Source organism: Danio aesculapii, chromosome 11 (assembly GCF_903798145.1).
Source record: "Danio aesculapii chromosome 11, fDanAes4.1, whole genome shotgun sequence".
Taxonomy (NCBI): domain Eukaryota; kingdom Metazoa; phylum Chordata; class Actinopteri; order Cypriniformes; family Danionidae; genus Danio; species Danio aesculapii.
Window position 1 is genome coordinate 39,555,189 of NC_079445.1, and position 18,741 is coordinate 39,573,929.

General features: G+C 36.4%; 1 protein-coding gene across 2 annotated transcripts in view; it reads left to right on the forward strand.

Annotated features, from left to right (window-relative positions):
• Nucleotides 1–18,741, forward strand: part of epha8 (eph receptor A8) — a 180,972-nt gene that overhangs the window by 129,465 nt on the left and 32,766 nt on the right. For both annotated transcript variants that reach the window (XM_056467927.1, XM_056467928.1), the window contains exons 4-6: nucleotides 12,584–12,739; nucleotides 13,804–14,259; nucleotides 17,386–17,510. In XM_056467927.1, the coding sequence (XP_056323902.1) occupies nucleotides 12,584–12,739; nucleotides 13,804–14,259; nucleotides 17,386–17,510 (737 nt within the window). The remainder of the gene's footprint in view (nucleotides 1–12,583; nucleotides 12,740–13,803; nucleotides 14,260–17,385; nucleotides 17,511–18,741) is intronic.

Here is an 18,741-nt window from a genome sequence, read left to right on the forward strand (position 1 = left end):
GTTGCTCTCCATCTATCAAGCACTTAGAAACAGGCAGCACTTTTCTTGAGTAAATTGATCTGATAGCAATTACCCTCCCGCGCTGGGAAAGTTTAAGATGAGATCTTTGGAGGACACAGTTCCAACCACAACTACAGACAATAAGATTAAGGGCCAAAATAGGAAAACAGAAGCCAAATTGGATGCACGTCCGCAAAAGACCCCCACATATATATCTGTATGTATATTAATGCAAGCGTTTGAGAGTAAACTAGATAATAGACTCCCTTGCCCTCCGCGCGGTGTAGTTAATATCAGATTGCGAGCCACAAACAATTAACTCCTTACGGCCCTCTTATATATCCATTAAAAGTCTCCCTCTGGGATAAACAGACATTTTTACACATGGCCGCTTTCGAATTAGTCTGCTTTCTTCAGGCCAGCGTGAGCCGTTTTCACAAATTAAGATATGCTCGCATGTCAAAGGTATATGTTTATTTTGTGCATAGGGAGCTTTGCGTTTGTGGGCTTTATAACTCATGCGCTTCTTCTTCGCGTAGCCTAGGGATCAATTAAAGGAGCGGTTCAATGAAAGTTATGTCCCTGTTTAGCCTTATATCATCTCTACTACTTTTGTTTTTTAAGCGAACATAAAAGGAGATGTTATGCAGAATGTCCTAGCTGCTTTTGTACATAGTAAAAGATTGTTATTAGGTTATAGTGCAACAATATGTCAAATTGGAATAATATTGAAATGCAATCTAAATGTCATAATGCTAATTTCGAAATGACCTTCAAATGTTTTAAAGAGTCAGGGAAATTACAATAATTCAGTTTATTCAGGTTATGAATTGCATTATGGGCTGTTGATCGCTGCTCTGTTGACCTTTGATTTTAGAAATTCAGCTCTCGTCGGCGCCAATAGCCTAGTGGTTCGTGCGTCGACAAATAGCACCCAGGTGCTCGCGGCGACCTGAGTTCGATTCCCGGCTCGAGGTCCTTTGGCGATCCTTCCCCTCTCTCTGCTTCCCATACTTTCCTGTCTGAAAATCTCCACTGTCTAAAGGTGAAAACCTCTATAAAAATAATAATAAAAAAAAGAAATGCAAATCTACAGTTTAACAAAGTGACTTTTATTGACATTTTAGTTGTTTGAAATAGTATAATGTATAATAAATTATATTATAATTGGGTTAAATACCTCAAAATGACTTTGACTTATTACTTTCTTCAGTTAAACAAAGAGAAAAGTGAAGTGATTGCGTTTGGGAACAGAGATGAGGTTCTCAAGGTGAATGCGTACCTTGGCTCTAAGGGTCAAACAACAAAAAATAAGGTCAATAATCTTGGTGTGACTCTGGAGTAAGATTTGAGTTTCAATAGTCATGTCAATGCAGTTAGTAAATCAGCATACTATCATCTCAAAAACATTGCAAGAATTAGATGCTTTGTTTCCAGTGAAGACTTAGAGAAACTTGTTCATGCTTTTATCAGCAGCAGAGTGGATTACTGTAACGTCCTCCTTACTGGCCTTCCCAAAAATACAGTCAGACCGTTACAGCTCATCCAGAACGCTGCGGCCAGAATTCTGACCAGAACCAGGTAATCAGAGCACATCACACCTGTCCTCAGGTCTTTACACTGGCTCCCAGTTACATTCAGAATAGATTTTAAAGTATTATTACTGGTCTATAAATCACTAAATGGCCTAGGACCTCAATACATTACAGATATGCTCACTGAATACAAACCTAACAGATCACTCAGATCTTTAGGTTCAAATAAACTAGAAATTCCAAGAGTTCAGTCAAAGCAGGGTGAATCGGCTTTCAGCTACTACGCCCCTCGCTGCTGGAATCAGCTTCCAGAAATGATCAGATGTGCTCCAACATTAGGCACATTCAAATCAAGACTGAAAACACATCTGTTTAGCTGTTCCTTTACTGAATGAGCGCTGTGCTACGTCCGACAGATCGCACTAATCTATTTTTCTCTTCTTTTTCATTCTTTTATAACACATTTTATCTGTTTTTATTTTATTTTTTAACCATTCTTATTATTTGTTTTGATTTCTCTTATACTTGTATCTTTTATTGCTGTTTATGTAAAGCACTTTGAATTGCCACTGTGTATAAAATGTGCTATATAAATAAACTTGCCTTGCCTTGCCTAAGTTTTTGAAATTTACAAATTTGAAATTGAAATTGAATTTACAACAAGGTTTCCCAAACCTTTCAGCCCACGACACCCAAAATAAAAATGCCAGTGACTCGAGACCCCTAATATTCTTTTAGATGGTTATAAATAGATAAACCTTGCACACAACGGCGTACACGTTCCAAAAGACCCAAGTCGTATTCATCGTTTAATTATGGAGAACGCCACTCGGAGATTATCCGCCATGTTTAGCTGTGGCCTGTATTTATTTTTAGTGTATGTGAGTGCCGTAAAAGGTGTCAGAAAGTTTAACCTGGTGCCATAAAATCAATCTGCTGCATCTGATGCTATTGCTGTCTTTACTATAACGTAATCACCCCAGGAGTTGCACAAAACATTGAAAGCCTGATGGCTTTTTATTTGCATGTTGTTGTTTTTAATATTTATCATTAACATGTTAACAATGTTACTATTAACTACTATTTTGTTCTTCAGTAGTTTATGGATAAAATATGGCCATTCTAATAGTTTAATAAAATGAATTAACGCAATTGTTGACGCAATTTGGTCTTGTGATGCGCATTCTCTATTTTAGACAGGTTGGGACTGCAGACAGGCCAGTCAAGTACCTGTATCCTCTTTCTCCACAGCCATTAGCAGCTGTTGTTTGGCTCCCACTAGAGTTTCTGAGTGTTTCCGTGTGTGTATTTCAGGGTATGCATCATGAGGCTCTTAAAGAAGCAGAAATAAACATTCTGACATTATTGTTTTTTGAGTCACCCTCGTGGTGGATTTTCATTTATTTATTTATTTATTTATATATACATTTATTTATATTTATTTATTTATTTATTTATTTATTTATACATGTATTTATACATTTATTTATTTATTTATTTATACATTTATTTATATATTTATTTATTTATACATTTATTTATTTATTTATTTATTTATTTATTTATTTATTTATTTATACATTTATTTATACATTTATTTATACATTTATTTATTTATACATTTATTTATATATTTATTTATTTATACATTTATTTATTTATTTATACATTTATTTATTTATTTATTTATTTATTTATTTATTTATTTATACATTTATTTATACATTTATTTATACATTTATTTATTTATTTATTTATTTATTTATTTATTTATTTATTTATTTATTTATTTATTTAAATCTATTTATTTATAGATTTTTTGGAAAAAGCCAAGCAACCCCCCACCCCCCATTGTCCTGCAACCCACACTGATTTGCAACACCAATACAGACAATATATGATTTCAAACAATTAAAAATGTCCTAAAAAAAAATCACTTTTACTTTTCATCAAAATTTGTTGGAGGAAATATCAAGGTCCCATAATGCAATTAAAAAGCATAACGAAAATATGTAGAGAAATTTTTATGGTGCGTTTACACTTCCATTTAAAATATCTGAAACTCAATTGAGATGCATTCAATTCATAATATTTATAATGTTACAAAATATTTCTATTTCAAAAACTGCCGTTTCATATGTCATTAGCTGACAATAAAAGGGCAAATGTCAGTAATGCATTATGAAATGAAGTACATACACTACCTGACTAAAGTCTTGTCACCTATCCAAGTTTTAGGATTTGCAGATGTGAGATCACATTTCCTTTTTGGGGCTTAATTTAAATTCATTAATTGTGATTAAAATAGTCAAATCCTCAAGGAATTTTTAACGTTTTATGCCATTACCTTAAGTAATCTGCATAATGATTGGTCACATGAAATGACAAAAATATGAAGATCAAACCAGAAACAAGCTGTAAAATTCAACTTGAATTGAACCTGAGAATGATTTGGATTCATTTTCAATTTAACTCGTATTAACTGACAAAAAGCAGCTTACAAAACACATGCATTGTCTGAATAACATGATAGTGAGTATAAGTTGACAAATTGATTCTTCATACACATATGTTGCGCTGTTCCTTTAAATCTTCAGCGGAGGCACTGAGTAACATTCAGCAAAAGCAGCAGGCTCTATTATGACTGAAGAGTAAGAGTCTAATGCGCAGGTAAATCCTTGTATTGTAATGCAAAATATGATCGCCGCTGTTTGAAATCAAAGACCTGTCTATTTAATGACTATCAAAAGGTCATGTCTGTGTCGGCTGTTATTGTACTCTCGCCTCAGCTTGAATTTCATGCATCAATTGGCATTTTGATAGTCAGAGCCTAAGCTTGAAGGCCCAAACGTTCGCGAGCATTTCATCTCCTCTTTGTCGTCGTCTTATCCGTGCCTGTTTGTTTATTTCTTTCTTTATTTTTTGCGCCTCTGGTTGTTGGATCTGGAGGCTGGTTCCCCTGTGGTTTGAGGGCCGGTCTGCATTAGGTGTTATCGTGGTTTCGTGGCTCCAGGATCTGGACGGTGTCAGTCATGCTCCGGCTGTGGGGTTTTTTTTTTTGCCTGGGGATGAGTGGGTGATTGGTCGCCTCCAAATGTCGCTAACCTTGATTAATGTCACCACTGAAAGTGCTGCATTGGGAGAGGAAAAAAAAGGAGAAGTTTTGCTGGATGATTTCGGAGAATACAGTAGATGAGAATCAGGAGGAGTTTTATTCGCCAAGTGCAAAAAACACAAGGAATTTATTTTTGTGGTTTACAGGAGCTCAGGGTACATACATACAGTTGAAGTCAGAATTATTTAGTGATTTCTAAATTTACTTTGACTTGTGATTCTTTGCAGACAATACAACAAACATTATTTAATGTGTTCCTGTGATTTTTATTGATTTTATTTTATTTTTTAAATAAGCACGTATTACAATTTTGGCTCTTGCAACACATTTCAAAATAAGTTGAAACAGTAATGCATTTCTACTTTGTAATGTTGCCATTCCTTTTCACAACACTTAAAGCACGCTTAGGGACTGAAGGCACCAAGTGATAAAGTGTTTCAGGTGTAATTTTGTCCCATTCTTCCTGCAAACAAGTCCTAAGGTGGGCAAGGTACAGGGTTTTTGTTGACGCAATTTGGTCTTTAAAAATGTAATACGCATTCTCTATTGGAGACAGGTTGGGACTGCAGACAGGCCAGTCAAGTACCTGTATCCTCTTTCTCCACAGCTATTAGCAGCTGTTGTTTTGCTCCCACTAGAGTTCCTGAGTGTTTCCGTGTGTGTATTTCAGGGCACGCATCATGAGGCTCTTAAAGAAGCAGCTCAGCCAAATGAAAATTATGACATTATTGTTTTTTGAGACACCCTCGTGGTGGATTTTCATTTATTTATTTATTTATACATTTATTTATACATTTATTTATTTATTTAGTAAAAGGTAACAAAGTCATATGAGTTTGAAATATCAGTGTGTGTAAATAAGGACTGTTATTGTGGGTCAGATATGTAGCATGATAACCCTATGTTTATTATTTTTTATTTAATTAGATATTTTTGCAATTTTGAGAATTCCAATAACTATTAATAATAATAATTATTATTATTAATTTTCAGTCAAGTACATGTATCCTCTTTCTCCACAGCCAGGACTTTGTAATGTGTGCAGAATGTGGTTTTAACCAATATTTACCCAGTTTACCTGATTAGTAGCCCTAAATTGCTCCTGTCCCAACTTTTTTGGAATGTGTTGCAGATCTGAATGACAGAAAGGATTTACCGTGTATCCGGAAAGTTTTCACAGTGCTTCACTCTTTCCACATTTTTTATGTCACAGCCTTATTCCAGAATAGATTAAATTCATTTATTTCCTCAACATTCTACACACAATACCCCATAATGACAATGTGAAAAATGATTTTTTGAAATTGTTGCAAATTTATTAAAATAAAAAAGCTGAAAAATCACATGTACATAAGTATTCACAACCTTTGCCGTGAAGCTCTAAATTAAGCTCAGGTATATTCTGTTTCCACTGATCCTTCTTGAGATGTTTCAGCAGCTTAATTGGAGTTCACCTGTGGTCAATTCAGTTGATTGGACATTATTTGAAAAGGCATACACCTGTCTATATAAGGTCCCAGGGTTGATGGTGCATGACAAAGCACAAACCAAGCATGAAGACAAAGGAATTGTTTGTATACCTCCGAGACAGGGTTGTCTCAAGGCACAAGGCTGGGGAAGGTTACAGAAAAATTTGTGCTGCTCTGAAAGTTCCAATGAGCACAGTGGCCTCCATCATCCGTAAGTGGAAGATGTTTGGAATCACCAAGACTGAGCTCCAGCGTTCTTCTTTGGAGAGAGGAGAACCTTACAGAAGGAAAACCTTCTGTGCAGCAATCCAACAATCCCTGCCTGGAATTTGCCAAAAGGCATCTGGAGGACTGTCAGACCATAAGAAACAAAATTCTCTGGTCTGAGACTAAAATTGAGCCCTTTGGAGTGAATGTCAGGCGTTACCTCTGGAGAAAACCAGGCACCACTCATCACCAGGCTAATACCATCCCTATAGTGGAGCATGGTGGTGGCAGCTACTATGGTGGTGAAAGACTGGTCAGGATAGAGGGAAAGATGAATGCAGCAATGTACAGAGACACCCTGAATGACAACCTGCTTCAGAGTGCTCTTGACCTCAGACTGGGGCGACGGTTCATCTTCCAGTAGGACAATGACCCAAAGCACACCACCAAAATATCAATGGAGTGGCTTCACAACAACTCTGTGAATGTCCTTGAGTGGCCCAGCCAGAGCTGAGACCTAAATTCTATTGAACATCTCTGGAGAGATCTGAAAATGGCTGTACACAGTCGCTTCCCATCCAACCTGATAGAGCTTGAGAGGTACTGCAAAGAGGAATGGGCAAAAATTCCCAAAGACAGGTGTGCCAAGCTTGTGGCATGATATTCAAATTATCTTAGGGCTGTAATTTCTGCCAAAAGGTGCATCAACAAAGTATTGAGCAAAGGTTGTGAATACTTCTGTACATGTGATTTTTTTTTTTTCAGGTTTTTTTATTTTTAATAAATTTGCAACAATTTCAAAAACTCTTTTTTCACATGGTCATTATGGGGTCTTGTGTGTAGAATTTTGAGGAAATAAATGAATTTAATCCATTTTGGAATAAGGTTGTAACATAAAAAAATGTGGAAAAAGTGAAGCGCTGTGAATACTTTGCGGATGCACGGTATATATACACAAATAAAATGAAGTTGTCCACACAAAACATGAAGCATCACTACTTTCTTATTTCATTTGCCTTTTCCATATTTTCCCAAGCTTTTCTGATTTAGGGTTGTAAAACAAATAAGAAATTCTCCAGAAAACAAAACATTATTGGAAATACTGTGAAAAATTCCTTGCTCTGTAAAGTGAAGTTTTATAATCTCATTTCGAGAGGAGCATGTGAAGTGATCACAGCTGGCTTCTCATCCATAATCAGTAATAATCCAATCAGATCGCTCCAAGCTTACAATAAATAGACCGATTTCACCCTACTGCTCTATGTTCGTTTTTGGAAGAATCCCCCCTTCCACCCCATCTCCTCCTTTTCCTCCCTTTTCCAGGGGGAGCTATCGAGACCTACCTGATCTCGCACCCCCTTTATATGCTTATTGACCAGGACCAGGTCTTTATTATCTCCAAGCTCAGGGTTCTCTCCCGCGACAGCATGCCAAGCAAATCTAAGTGTGAACTCTTGAAACATCATTTGGTTAATATTTGAAAAAAGAAAAAAAATCACACGAGTGCTAATAATTTTGACTTCCGACCCCCACTATCTGACCCCATCTACAGTTTCGCCAGGTCTTGAAATGCTTGTGACCGATGCTTTTGAAGCACTTTACTCATGTGACCTCAGTGTTTCGAAATGTTTCGGAGCAGTGTTTCGAAACATCTGCGGTTTGAGGTCTTGGCACCACGTTAAAACGTTTCGCGTCAGCCATCCCTATTGAATATTAGAGGCTGAATGAGAGCATCTCTTGGGTTTTATATCTCTCAAGGGAAGCAATCATTATAGTAAGAGTATGGCTCCTCATGCATGTTCAGAGGCATCCAGCACTGTATTTTACACTCTGCTGTCCAAATCTAGAGCAGGACAGTGATGCGAGTGAGTTAGCGGGCTGTGTCTGGCCCTTCGGTGGCAAGCGGGACGTTTCCAGCACGTGTGTTTGGAGGAGCTGTGATCGAGTGGCCCATTTTCAGCTATGATTTCACTGACACAATCGTTCATCACTCAGACAATCCTCCTCGCTCATTAGCAGCTGTTGTTCGGCTCCCACTAGAGTTTCTGAGTGTTTCCGTGTGTGTATTTCAGGGCACGCATCATGAGACTCTTAAAGAAGCAGCTCGGCCAAATGAAAATTCTGTCAATATTGTTTTTTAGTCACCCTTATGTGGTGGATTTTCATTTATTTATTTATTTGTTTGTTTATTTATTTATTTATTGATGATCATGTTCTAACTTAATGTTATAAGTTACGCAAGCTGTTTTAAGTTTAACATGAGTTCAATCGACTTACATAGTCAATTTGATTCAACTTAAAATTTTATGGTAACCAGGATTTTTTACAGTGTATTAATATACGTTTGTACTTATTAATCATAAAAAAAATCCAATACATGTATATCATGGCATGGTGGCTCAGTGGTTATCACTGTCACCTCACAGCAAGAAGGTCGCGGGATCAAGTCCTGACTGGGTCAGTTGGCATTTGTGTGGAGTTTGCTTGTTCTCTCCGTGTTGGCGTGGGTTTCCTCCAGGTGCTCCAGTTTCCCCCAGTACAAACACATGCACTATAGGTGAATTGAATAAAATACATTAGCCCAGGTATTTGAGTGTGTGTGTGTGAATGAGTGTGTATGGATGTTTCCCAGTACTGGGATGCGGTTGAAAGGGCATTTGCTGTGTTAAACGTGCTGAAAAATTGGGGGTTCATTCCACTGTGGCAACCTATGAAATAGAGACTAAGCTGAAGGAAAATGAATGAATGAATGAATGAATAAATGAAGCAATATTATCATAATTTCATGTTTAATTTTATTTCTCTGACATACACTCTATTTTTTTTCCTCGCCTACCATGAAAAAAGCCACCCATTCATAATAATATCGACACAGTAAATCACCTCATTCTCCTGCAAGACCTTGCACAGTCTCGACCTGAGAAACACTTGTGCGGTTATTCCTCTCAGCCACATTTATTTAACCATCTCCGCAAAGAGTAAAAAAAAATCAAGGTCAGCATACAATGGCTGTAAATATTCATTAAAATTCATTGTAATGCAAATGTGGCTGCGAGGAGAGCAGTTCTCTGACAGCTGCTGACAAACCAAACAGTGTGCAGCAAAAAAATAAAAACTTACCGCAGGCCTTAATGTAGTGGATGTAAACACCACCAGAGTCTCTATCTGCTTCTTTAACTCTTATCAGCTCCGAGAAGAGTCTTAAAAGCCAGATTTCAGCCCAAACGCAAAAAAAGGTCAGCAAAGTTCATCGTGATTGGCTGCGTCTGTATGTTGCGCTTCTGATTGTGTTGCCAGAGGAAAAAACTGTCGAAAACTTCAAAGCGTCCCGACGTCACTGTATTCAAGCTCAATGTTTATCGTGACCTGCTTTTCAACTCAGGAGCTTTTCAAAAAAACATCAAGGGAGGGAAGGATTAATCGGATCAAGCCGAAAGAGAAAACAGACAAGGATAAATACTGCAAGAAGGAATACTTCTTCTTTTTTTTGGACTCCCTAGGGTTTCTGTCGGCGCAGATAAAGAACTTGTTATCGCTCTATGTTAATTTTCTATTCTTTTTTCCTCTTCAGTTTCTTGTTGTTGTTACTTGAACGCTCTTCTTCAAACTCTGAACTGCTGTAGTTGAGTGTCACATTGTCGCACTGCTTGTTTACAACTTGTTGTGTTTCAATTCGTTCAAGTAATATTCAAAAATGTTTTATGGCCTTACAAATAATACTTGTGTATCGTGATTGCGTATACAATTTCTATTCATTTGTATTAACATAATTGAATGAATAAACTTTGTGATTGATTTGGATTAGTTAAACATGAATGAAACAAATAAGAACAAGATTTAAGTAATCATGTCAATAAATGCAATGTGTTTGAAATGTTTCCACATTCGTACAGTAAGTAAAGTCAACTAATCGCTTTAAAAGCAATGGGTTTTCTCACTTTATTTACAGTAAGTCAACTAATCGCTTTAAAAGCAATGGATTTACTCACTTTATTTACAGTAAGTAAGGTCAACTAATCGCTTTAAAAGCAATGGGTTTACTCACTTTGTTTACAGTAAGTAAAGTCAACTAATCGCTTTAAAAGCAATGGGTTTACTCACTTTATTAACTGCAATTAAAGTCAACTAATCGCTTTAAAAGCAATGGGTTTACTCACTTTGTTTACAGTAAGTAAAGTCAACTAATCGCTTTAAAAGCAATGGGTTTACTCACTTTGTTTACAGTAAGTAAAGTCAACTAATCGCTTTAAAAGCAATGGGTTTACTCACTTTATTAACTGCAATTAAAGTCAACTAATCGCTTTAAAAGCAATGGGTTTACTTTATTTACAGTAAGTCAACTAATCGCTTTAAAAGCAATGGGTTTACTCACTTTGTTTACAGTAAGTAAAGTCAACTAATCGGTTTAAAAGCAATGGGTTTACTCACTTTATTTACAATAATTTAAGTCAACTAATCGCGTTAAAAGCAATGGATTTACTCACTTTATTTACAGTAAGTAAAGTCAACTAATCGCTTTAAAAGCAATGGGTTTACTCACTTTGTTTACAGTAAGTAAAGTCAACTAATCGCTTTAAAAGCAATGGGTTTACTCACTTTGTTTACAGTAAGTAAAGTCAACTAATTGCTTTAAAAGCAATGGGTTTGCTCACTTTGTTTACAGTAAGTAAAGTCAACTAATCGCTTTAAAAGCAATGGGTTTACTCACTTTATTTACAGTAAGTAAAGTCAACTAATCGCTTTAAAAGCAATGGGTTTACTCACTTTATTTACAGCAATTAAAGTCAACTAATCGCTTTAAAAGCAATGGGTTTACTCACTTTATTTACAGTAAGTAAAGTCAACTAATCGCTTTAAAAGCAGTGGGTTTACTTACTTTATTTACAGTAAGTCAACTAATCGCTTTAAAAGCAATGGGTTTACTCACTTTATTTACAGTAAGTAAAGTCAACTAATCGCTTTAAAAGCAATGGGTTTACTCACTTTGTTTACAGTAAGTAAAGTCAACTAATCGCTTTAAAAGCAATGGGTTTACTCACTTTATTACAGTAAGTAAAGTCAACTAATCGCTTTAAAGCAATGGGTTTACTCACTTTATTTACAGCTAAGTAAAGTCAACTAATCGCTTTAAAAGCAATGGGTTTACTCACTTTGTTTACAGTAAGTAAGTCAACTAATCGCTTTAAAAGCATGGGTTTACTCACTTTATTTACTGAATTAAGTCAACTAATCGCTTTAAAAGCAATGGGTTTACTCACTTTATTTACAGTAAGTCAACTAATCGCTTTAAAAGCAATGGGTTTACTCACTTTGTTTACAGTAAGTAAAGTCAACTAATCGCTTTAAAAGCAATGGGTTTACTCACTTTGTTTACAATAATTTAAGTCAACTAATCGCTTTAAAAGCAATGGGTTTACTCACTTTATTTACAGTAAGTAAAGTCAACTAATCGCTTTAAAAGCAATGGGTTTACTTACTTTATTTACAGTAAGTCAACTAGTCGCTTTAAAAGCAATGGGTTTACTCACTTTATTTACAGTAAGTAAAGTCAACTAATCGCTTTAAAAGCAATGGGTTTACTTACTTTATTTACAGTAAGTCAACTAGTCGCTTTTAAAGCAATGGGTTTACTCACTTTATTTACAGTAAGTCAACTAATCACTTTAAAAGCAATGGGTTTACTCACTTTGTTTACAGTAAGTAAAGTCAACTAATCGCTTTAAAAGCAATGGGTTTACTCACTTTATTTACAATAATTTAAGTCAACTAATCGCTTTAAAAGCAATGGGTTTACTCACTTTATTTACAGTAATTAAAGTCAACTAATTGCTTAAAGAAATGGGTTTACTCACTTTATTTACAGTAAGTAAAGTCAACTAATCGCTTTAAAAGCAATGGGTTTGCTCACTTTGTTTACAGTAAGTAAAGTCAACTAATCGCTTTAAAAGCAATGGGTTTACTCACTTTATTTACAGTAAGTAAAGTCAACTAATCGCTTTAAAAGCAATGGGTTTACTCACTTTTTAAAGTCAACTATCTATTTTAAAAGAAAATTATTTACTCACTTTTACAGTAAGTCAACTAATCGCTTGAACCTCATGTTTAACCCAAGGCTAAAAAAATGGTTCAAAAAACCTAATTAAAAAAAAAATTGACAGGTGTATTTGCCTTAACAAGAATGCTGTTTTGAACTTCTGAGATGCTGTAAGAGTGGATTGTGTTAAGTATAATTGTTTGTTTGTTTGTTTGTTTGTCAGCTTGTGAGGTGGGTTTCTACAAGCCTGTGGCAGGAGATCAGCAGTGTGGAAAATGTCCTCTGCACAGTCACTCTGAGACCCGAGCTGCTCTGTCCTGCCCGTGTGATGCCAACTTCTATCGCTCATCTACAGATCCACCTTCTTCTCCTTGCACAAGTGAGTTTTTTTAATTAGATTTTTATTTTATTCTATTTGATTTGATTTTTTACTTTTAATTTAGTTTACTTTTTAACTTAATTACATTTTATTTTATTGTATTTTGTTTACTTTTTAACTTTTTATTTAATTTTGACTTTACTTTTGTCTTTTTAATTAAGCTTTAATTTTTTTGTATTAATTCTATTTTTATTTTATTTATCCTTTCTTTATTTTCTATTTATTTTATTTACTTTTTATTTTAGATTTTATTATAATTTATTCTATTTTTAATAAATTAATTCTACTTTATTTTGTTCTATTCTATTTTTTTACATTTTTTTCTTTATTTAATTTTTACTGTACTTTTTTCTTTTAAATAAAATTTTATTTCAGATTTTTTAATTTATTCTATTTTTCTTTTCTTTTCTTTTTCTTTCTTTTATTTTTATTCATTTTAACTTTACTTTTTTATTTTAGATTTTTTTCTTATTTATTTTATTTTTACTAAAAAAAATTATTTATTTCATTTTATTTTTTACTATTTTTTTTCTATCTTTTATTTATTTATTTTTATTATATTATTTTTAATTTTATTTCATGCACAGCGCCAGCTTTGTCACCCATCTATCCCTGCACCATTAACCCTGCACTCTATTACTTAAATAATTTAAATTATATTTAATTTTAATTTTAAATGTAATTTCAGTAATTTAAGCAATTTAATAAGTTAAAAATTATTTTAAAAAATTTCAATGTATTCATATATTCTTAAGTGTCTCCAAAGATGTTTTGGTATTCATTTTATTTTATTTTATATTTTGATTTAATTTAATTTAACTTTTTTCTTATTCTTTAGTGTCTCCAAAAATTTTCTAAAATTTTTATAATTATTATGTTTTTTTAATAACTTTTAATGAGTGCAGAAATCGCACGTCAAGATTACTTGTTGCACCAGGCTTGTGTGGTTACTGAAGTGCAAATTCAATCATTCTGTTTTGATCAGCTCGCCTGATAACCACCAATTCCCTCAGCCTCCCCAATTAACCTATAATTAAGAAGTGTCTGCCTTCACCCTCCCGCAGGACCTCCGTCAGCTCCAGTGAACATCATCTCATCAGTGAACGGGACGTCGGTCAGTCTGGAGTGGGTTTTGCCTCTGGACACCGGAGGCCGCAGTGATGTGATCTATGACGTCCTCTGCCAGAAGTGTGATAAAGATGGGTTACAGTGCGAGGACTGTCGGGTGGGTGCGGGTGGAGGTAACGGGGCAGGGACTGTAAATGGGGCTTCTGGGGACGCCAGTGGAGCTGCTGGCGGGACAGTGGGAGCCTTGAATGGGCTTGTAGTGGCCAGATCAGGAGCAGCTCCAGTGCGCTTTATCCCTCAGCGAACAGGACTTACTGAGCCATGGGTGACAGTGCTGAATCTCGCCGCTCATGCTAACTATACCTTCCGTATCATGGCACTGAATGGAGTCACACATCTGAGCAACGAGCAGCCGCAGTCTGTGATGGTCAATATCACCACTAACCAGGCAGGTAGGAGAAACTGAGAAACTTTGAATGCATTCAATAATCACACTTTTTTTTGAAAGATTGACACTTGAAAATCCAGGTCTTAATAATTTGAGGTAGTCAAGCTTTTTGGAAAGTCTGTTAAAGGGATAGTTCACACAGAAATAACAACTCTATTTTATCACCTTTGACTTGTACCCTTTTTTTGTTCTGTTCTGTTCTGTTCTGTTGAACACAAACACAAAGCATATTTTGTTGAATGTTGGAATCAACCACTGACTTCCATAGTAGGAAAAACAAATACCATGGATGTCAATTGTTACATGTTAACAACAAAGTAGAAAAACAAACCTGTAACCATTGACTTCCGTAGTAGGAAAACAAACCTGTAACCATTGACTTCTATAGTAGGAAAACAAACCTGTAACCATTGACTTCCATAGTAGGAAAACAAACCTGTAACCATTGACTTCCAAATCTGTAACCATTGGCTTCCATAGTAGAAAAAACGAACCTGTAACCATTGACTTCCAAAGTAGGAAAAATAAACCGGTAACCATTGACTTTCAAACGTGTAACCATTGACTTCCATAGTAGGAAAACAAACCTGTAATCATTGACTTCCGTAGTAGGAAAACAAACCTGTAACCATTAACTTCCATAGAAGGAAAAACAAACCTGTAACAATTGACTTTCAAACCTGTAACCATTGACTTTCATAGAAGGAAAACAAACCTGTAACAATTGACTTTCAAACCTGTAACCATTGACTTTCCGTAGTAGGAAAAACAAACCTGGAACCATTGACTTCTATTGTAGGAAACAAAAACCTGTAACCATTGACTTCCATAGTAGGAAAAACAAACCTGTAACCATGCGCCTTAACACACCTATTTACTAGAGCGAAACACCCATGAGTCCACAAAGGCCGCATTTACACTGCACTGTTCAAGTGACTCAATTCAGATTTTTTTCTACTATGTGGCACAGATCGGAAATGGCCCATGTACGTGTAAGCAGGAACAAAGCACATGGATTTCAGATTCAGACCTTGTTCATATGTAGAAATGTATCCGATATGAATCGGATCTGTGTTCTCGTGTCTGCAGTGTAAGCAGGTAGATCGGATTTTCACCTGTCCATGCGAGTCGCGCGTCATTAAAAACCGGAGCGAATGACGTCAAGTCTGATGCTTTCATTTCAGAACAGACTTCAGCAGAGTCCCTTAAATCTCATACAGAAGGACTTAAACAGCTTTCATATTGTCATAGAGCACAAGTATTTAAGCATGTTAACGAGAGTGAGAGAGCACAATGTCCGCCATGTAACCAATATAAACTAATATAAAACTAGTGCATACATCACGTGAATAAATCACGCCATGGACATGACATTAGGAAGCCTAAAGTTTAAAAAAGCCTATATATCAAAAGGAGATGGACAAATGAGAACCTTTCTGTCATAAACTATAGTAAAGCAGCTTGTAAAAAGCTGCAAACAGATTACATACAGGAAAAGAGAAAAGAGCACTCTTTAATTATCAGCTGTTAGTCAGCACCCGCTTTTTTTTTCTAGTCATTGCGCCTTTGCCGTGTGCAGTGTAAATGCAGACGATCGGATACGAGTCACCTTTAAAAGATGTAAGCAGGTCATTAAAAAAATCGGATACAGTCACAAAATCGGAATTGACCATCAAGATCAGCAGTGGGAATGCAGCCATAGTGGTGCAAATGGATTTGCTATTTAAACAACGTGATGGAAAACAGGAAAATTAGGGTTGCATTGGTCTGAAAATAGCAACACATTGCGGCAGACGCGTCTTGCGCCTTATTGTGCCGGGTTTATGATAGGGCCCATAATTACAATCCCCTGTTGACATCACCTGTTTCAAATCACATCATTATTTAACCAGTTTACCCGATTACTAGCCCTAAATGGCTCCTGTCCCAACTTTTTTTTTTAATTTGTGAAAAAAAACAATACAAATCATGAGAAACACATTAAATAATGTTTGTTGTGTTGTCTGCACTGAAATACAAGTCAAAGTAAATTTAGAAATCACTTCTTTCCTTTTATGTGCGTTTTCCATACTGTCCTAACTGATTTGGGGTTGTAGTCTGAATAAATTACCAGTTTTAACATTTGTTAATGTTTTAACATTTTTAACCTAGATCAGGGATGTCAAACTCAATTCCCGTAGGGCCGCAGCCCTGTATGGTTTAGTTCCAACCCTGCTTCAACACACTTAAGCTGCGTTCACACTGGGCTTTTCCTCCCATAGACTTCCATTCATACGCACGCGAAGACGTCAGACCGGAAACGCAAGGTCATGTGTCAAGTTTCGCATGTTGCTGCGGTTCAAAGTTCAAGCTTGGTGAACTCAGACCTGCGAAATCGCATCACTTGACTGCGTGAGACCAATCGAGGATCAAAACATGAGCTCTCTGGACAGAAATTTAAAACATGGAGCAATCGCTCGCTTTTTTAATGTCTAATCATCTTGTTTAATCCCGCCCCTTTTCGCAGCGCCGCACGACAGAGTTTCGCACACACAAAGCCCAGTGTGACCGTAGCTTTACCTGTATAGGTTTCAAACAAGACTGAAAGACTTGATTAGTTTGATCAGCTGTGTTTAATTAGAGTTGGAACTAAACTGTGCAGGGCTGCGGCCCTCCAGGAATTGAGTTTGACATCCCTGACCTAGATGGTCTGCTAACACTGGTAAATATAGGGCATGTTAGTAGACTAACTCAAAGGGATAGATCATTAAAAAAAAAAATGTACTCACCCACAAGTGGTTTGGAGCACGATCGCCTCAGCGAGAAGGTCGCTTGTTCGAGCTTCAGTTGGGATTTTTGTGTGGAGTTTGCATGTTCTCCCTGTGTTCGCGTCAATGATTACATTGTGTAACAGAGAAGCCCAGTGATAAGTGCATAATGAGTAAATGAGGACAGAACGTTTCAGTTTAGTCTGAACTATCCCTTTAAACAGCTGATAAGCATAAAAGTTTGGTTTTAATCGTACGCAGACAATCTAGATCTTGTATTATCTAGAATTTCCATCAGCAATAATACGATGCATTTCATTATTTCTTTGATATAATCTCTCATGCTAATGTGTTTTCTTACGCTCATCCTCTTGTCTCCTCAGCTCCATCTGAAGTGATGGCCGTCCGGCAGGAAAACGCCAGTCAGAACAGCGTCACTCTTTTCTGGCACGAACCAGCGCAGCCCAACGGAGTCATATTAGAGTATGACATCAAATATTACGAAAAGGTAATTTCGTCATCAGCGCTGATAAATTCCCAGTCCTGCAGGAGTGATATTCGTTCATTAACTGCGAAGGCCTCATCAGCCATACAAATGGCTCAATGGCGAGCCCCGCGTAATGAAGGGTCACATTTTATAGACCGCCCCGGAGTCAAATATCCCATTTTAAACACTTGGTTTATTGGCAGCTGAGGCTAATTGAAAGGAAATGACCGACCAATAGTGCTCTCAGACTGATTTGGCGAGATTATTTAAAGTGACATTGAAGGCAAACACACAGCGAGCCCTGCCAAACACTGGAGGGAAGTTAATTGTCGCGTGAGCCAGGAGCTTTGCTGCCTAATGGCGCAAAAGAGATCTCAGCTGTGACAGAGAATTAGTCTGCAGTGCCTAGTCAACAATGCTGCTATGTAAATATGATTTACGCGCAATCCCTGTTTGCCGAGCTGCTGCCGTGTGTTGATTTCCTGGGGATTGGTGCTTAGCAAAGAGCACGCAGTGTGTTTTTTTTGACGGATATACAGCGCTGGCGGTCTCCTTAAGGGACACTGGAGCATCAAAAGTGTTTTAACAAAGGATAATGCTTCATAAGGGACAGAGTTCATGGATGCAGTGGGATGACGTGAGGAATGCTAACAGATGCTCACTTTATTCAGGGTGGGAATTATACATTCAATTTCAATTCAGTTCACCTTTATTTGTATAGCGCTTTTACAATGACGATTGTGTCAAAGCAGCTTCACATAGAAGATTATAGTAAATTGAAACAGTGTAGTTCAATTTTAGTGTTTAAGTTCACATCAATTTAGCTCAGTTCAGTGTGGTTTAATATTCACTGCTGAGAGTCCAAACACTGAAGAGCAAATCCAACGATGCGCAGCTCTACAGATCTCGAACCATGCAAGCCAGTGGCGACAGAGGCGAGGAAAAAACTTCACCAATTGGCAAAAGTGAAGATTTAAAAAACCTCGAGAGAAACCAGGCTTGATTTTGGGGGCCCTAAGCAATTCCAGCCAATGGGGCCCAACAGTCCTAAAATGCGCCATTTATACTTGTATTTATTTTCTATTTATTTATGCTGGTGTTTTTTCTCTCTCATTTTCTACGTTTTGTCTTAATGCAATCTCTACTTTTTCCTTGAATTCACAACTAAAATAATAAATTATTTCGTTTTTTAAACTAAATCTTTTCCTGATTTGACTGCTGGACTGCTCCATGATTGGGGGTAATTTTGGGG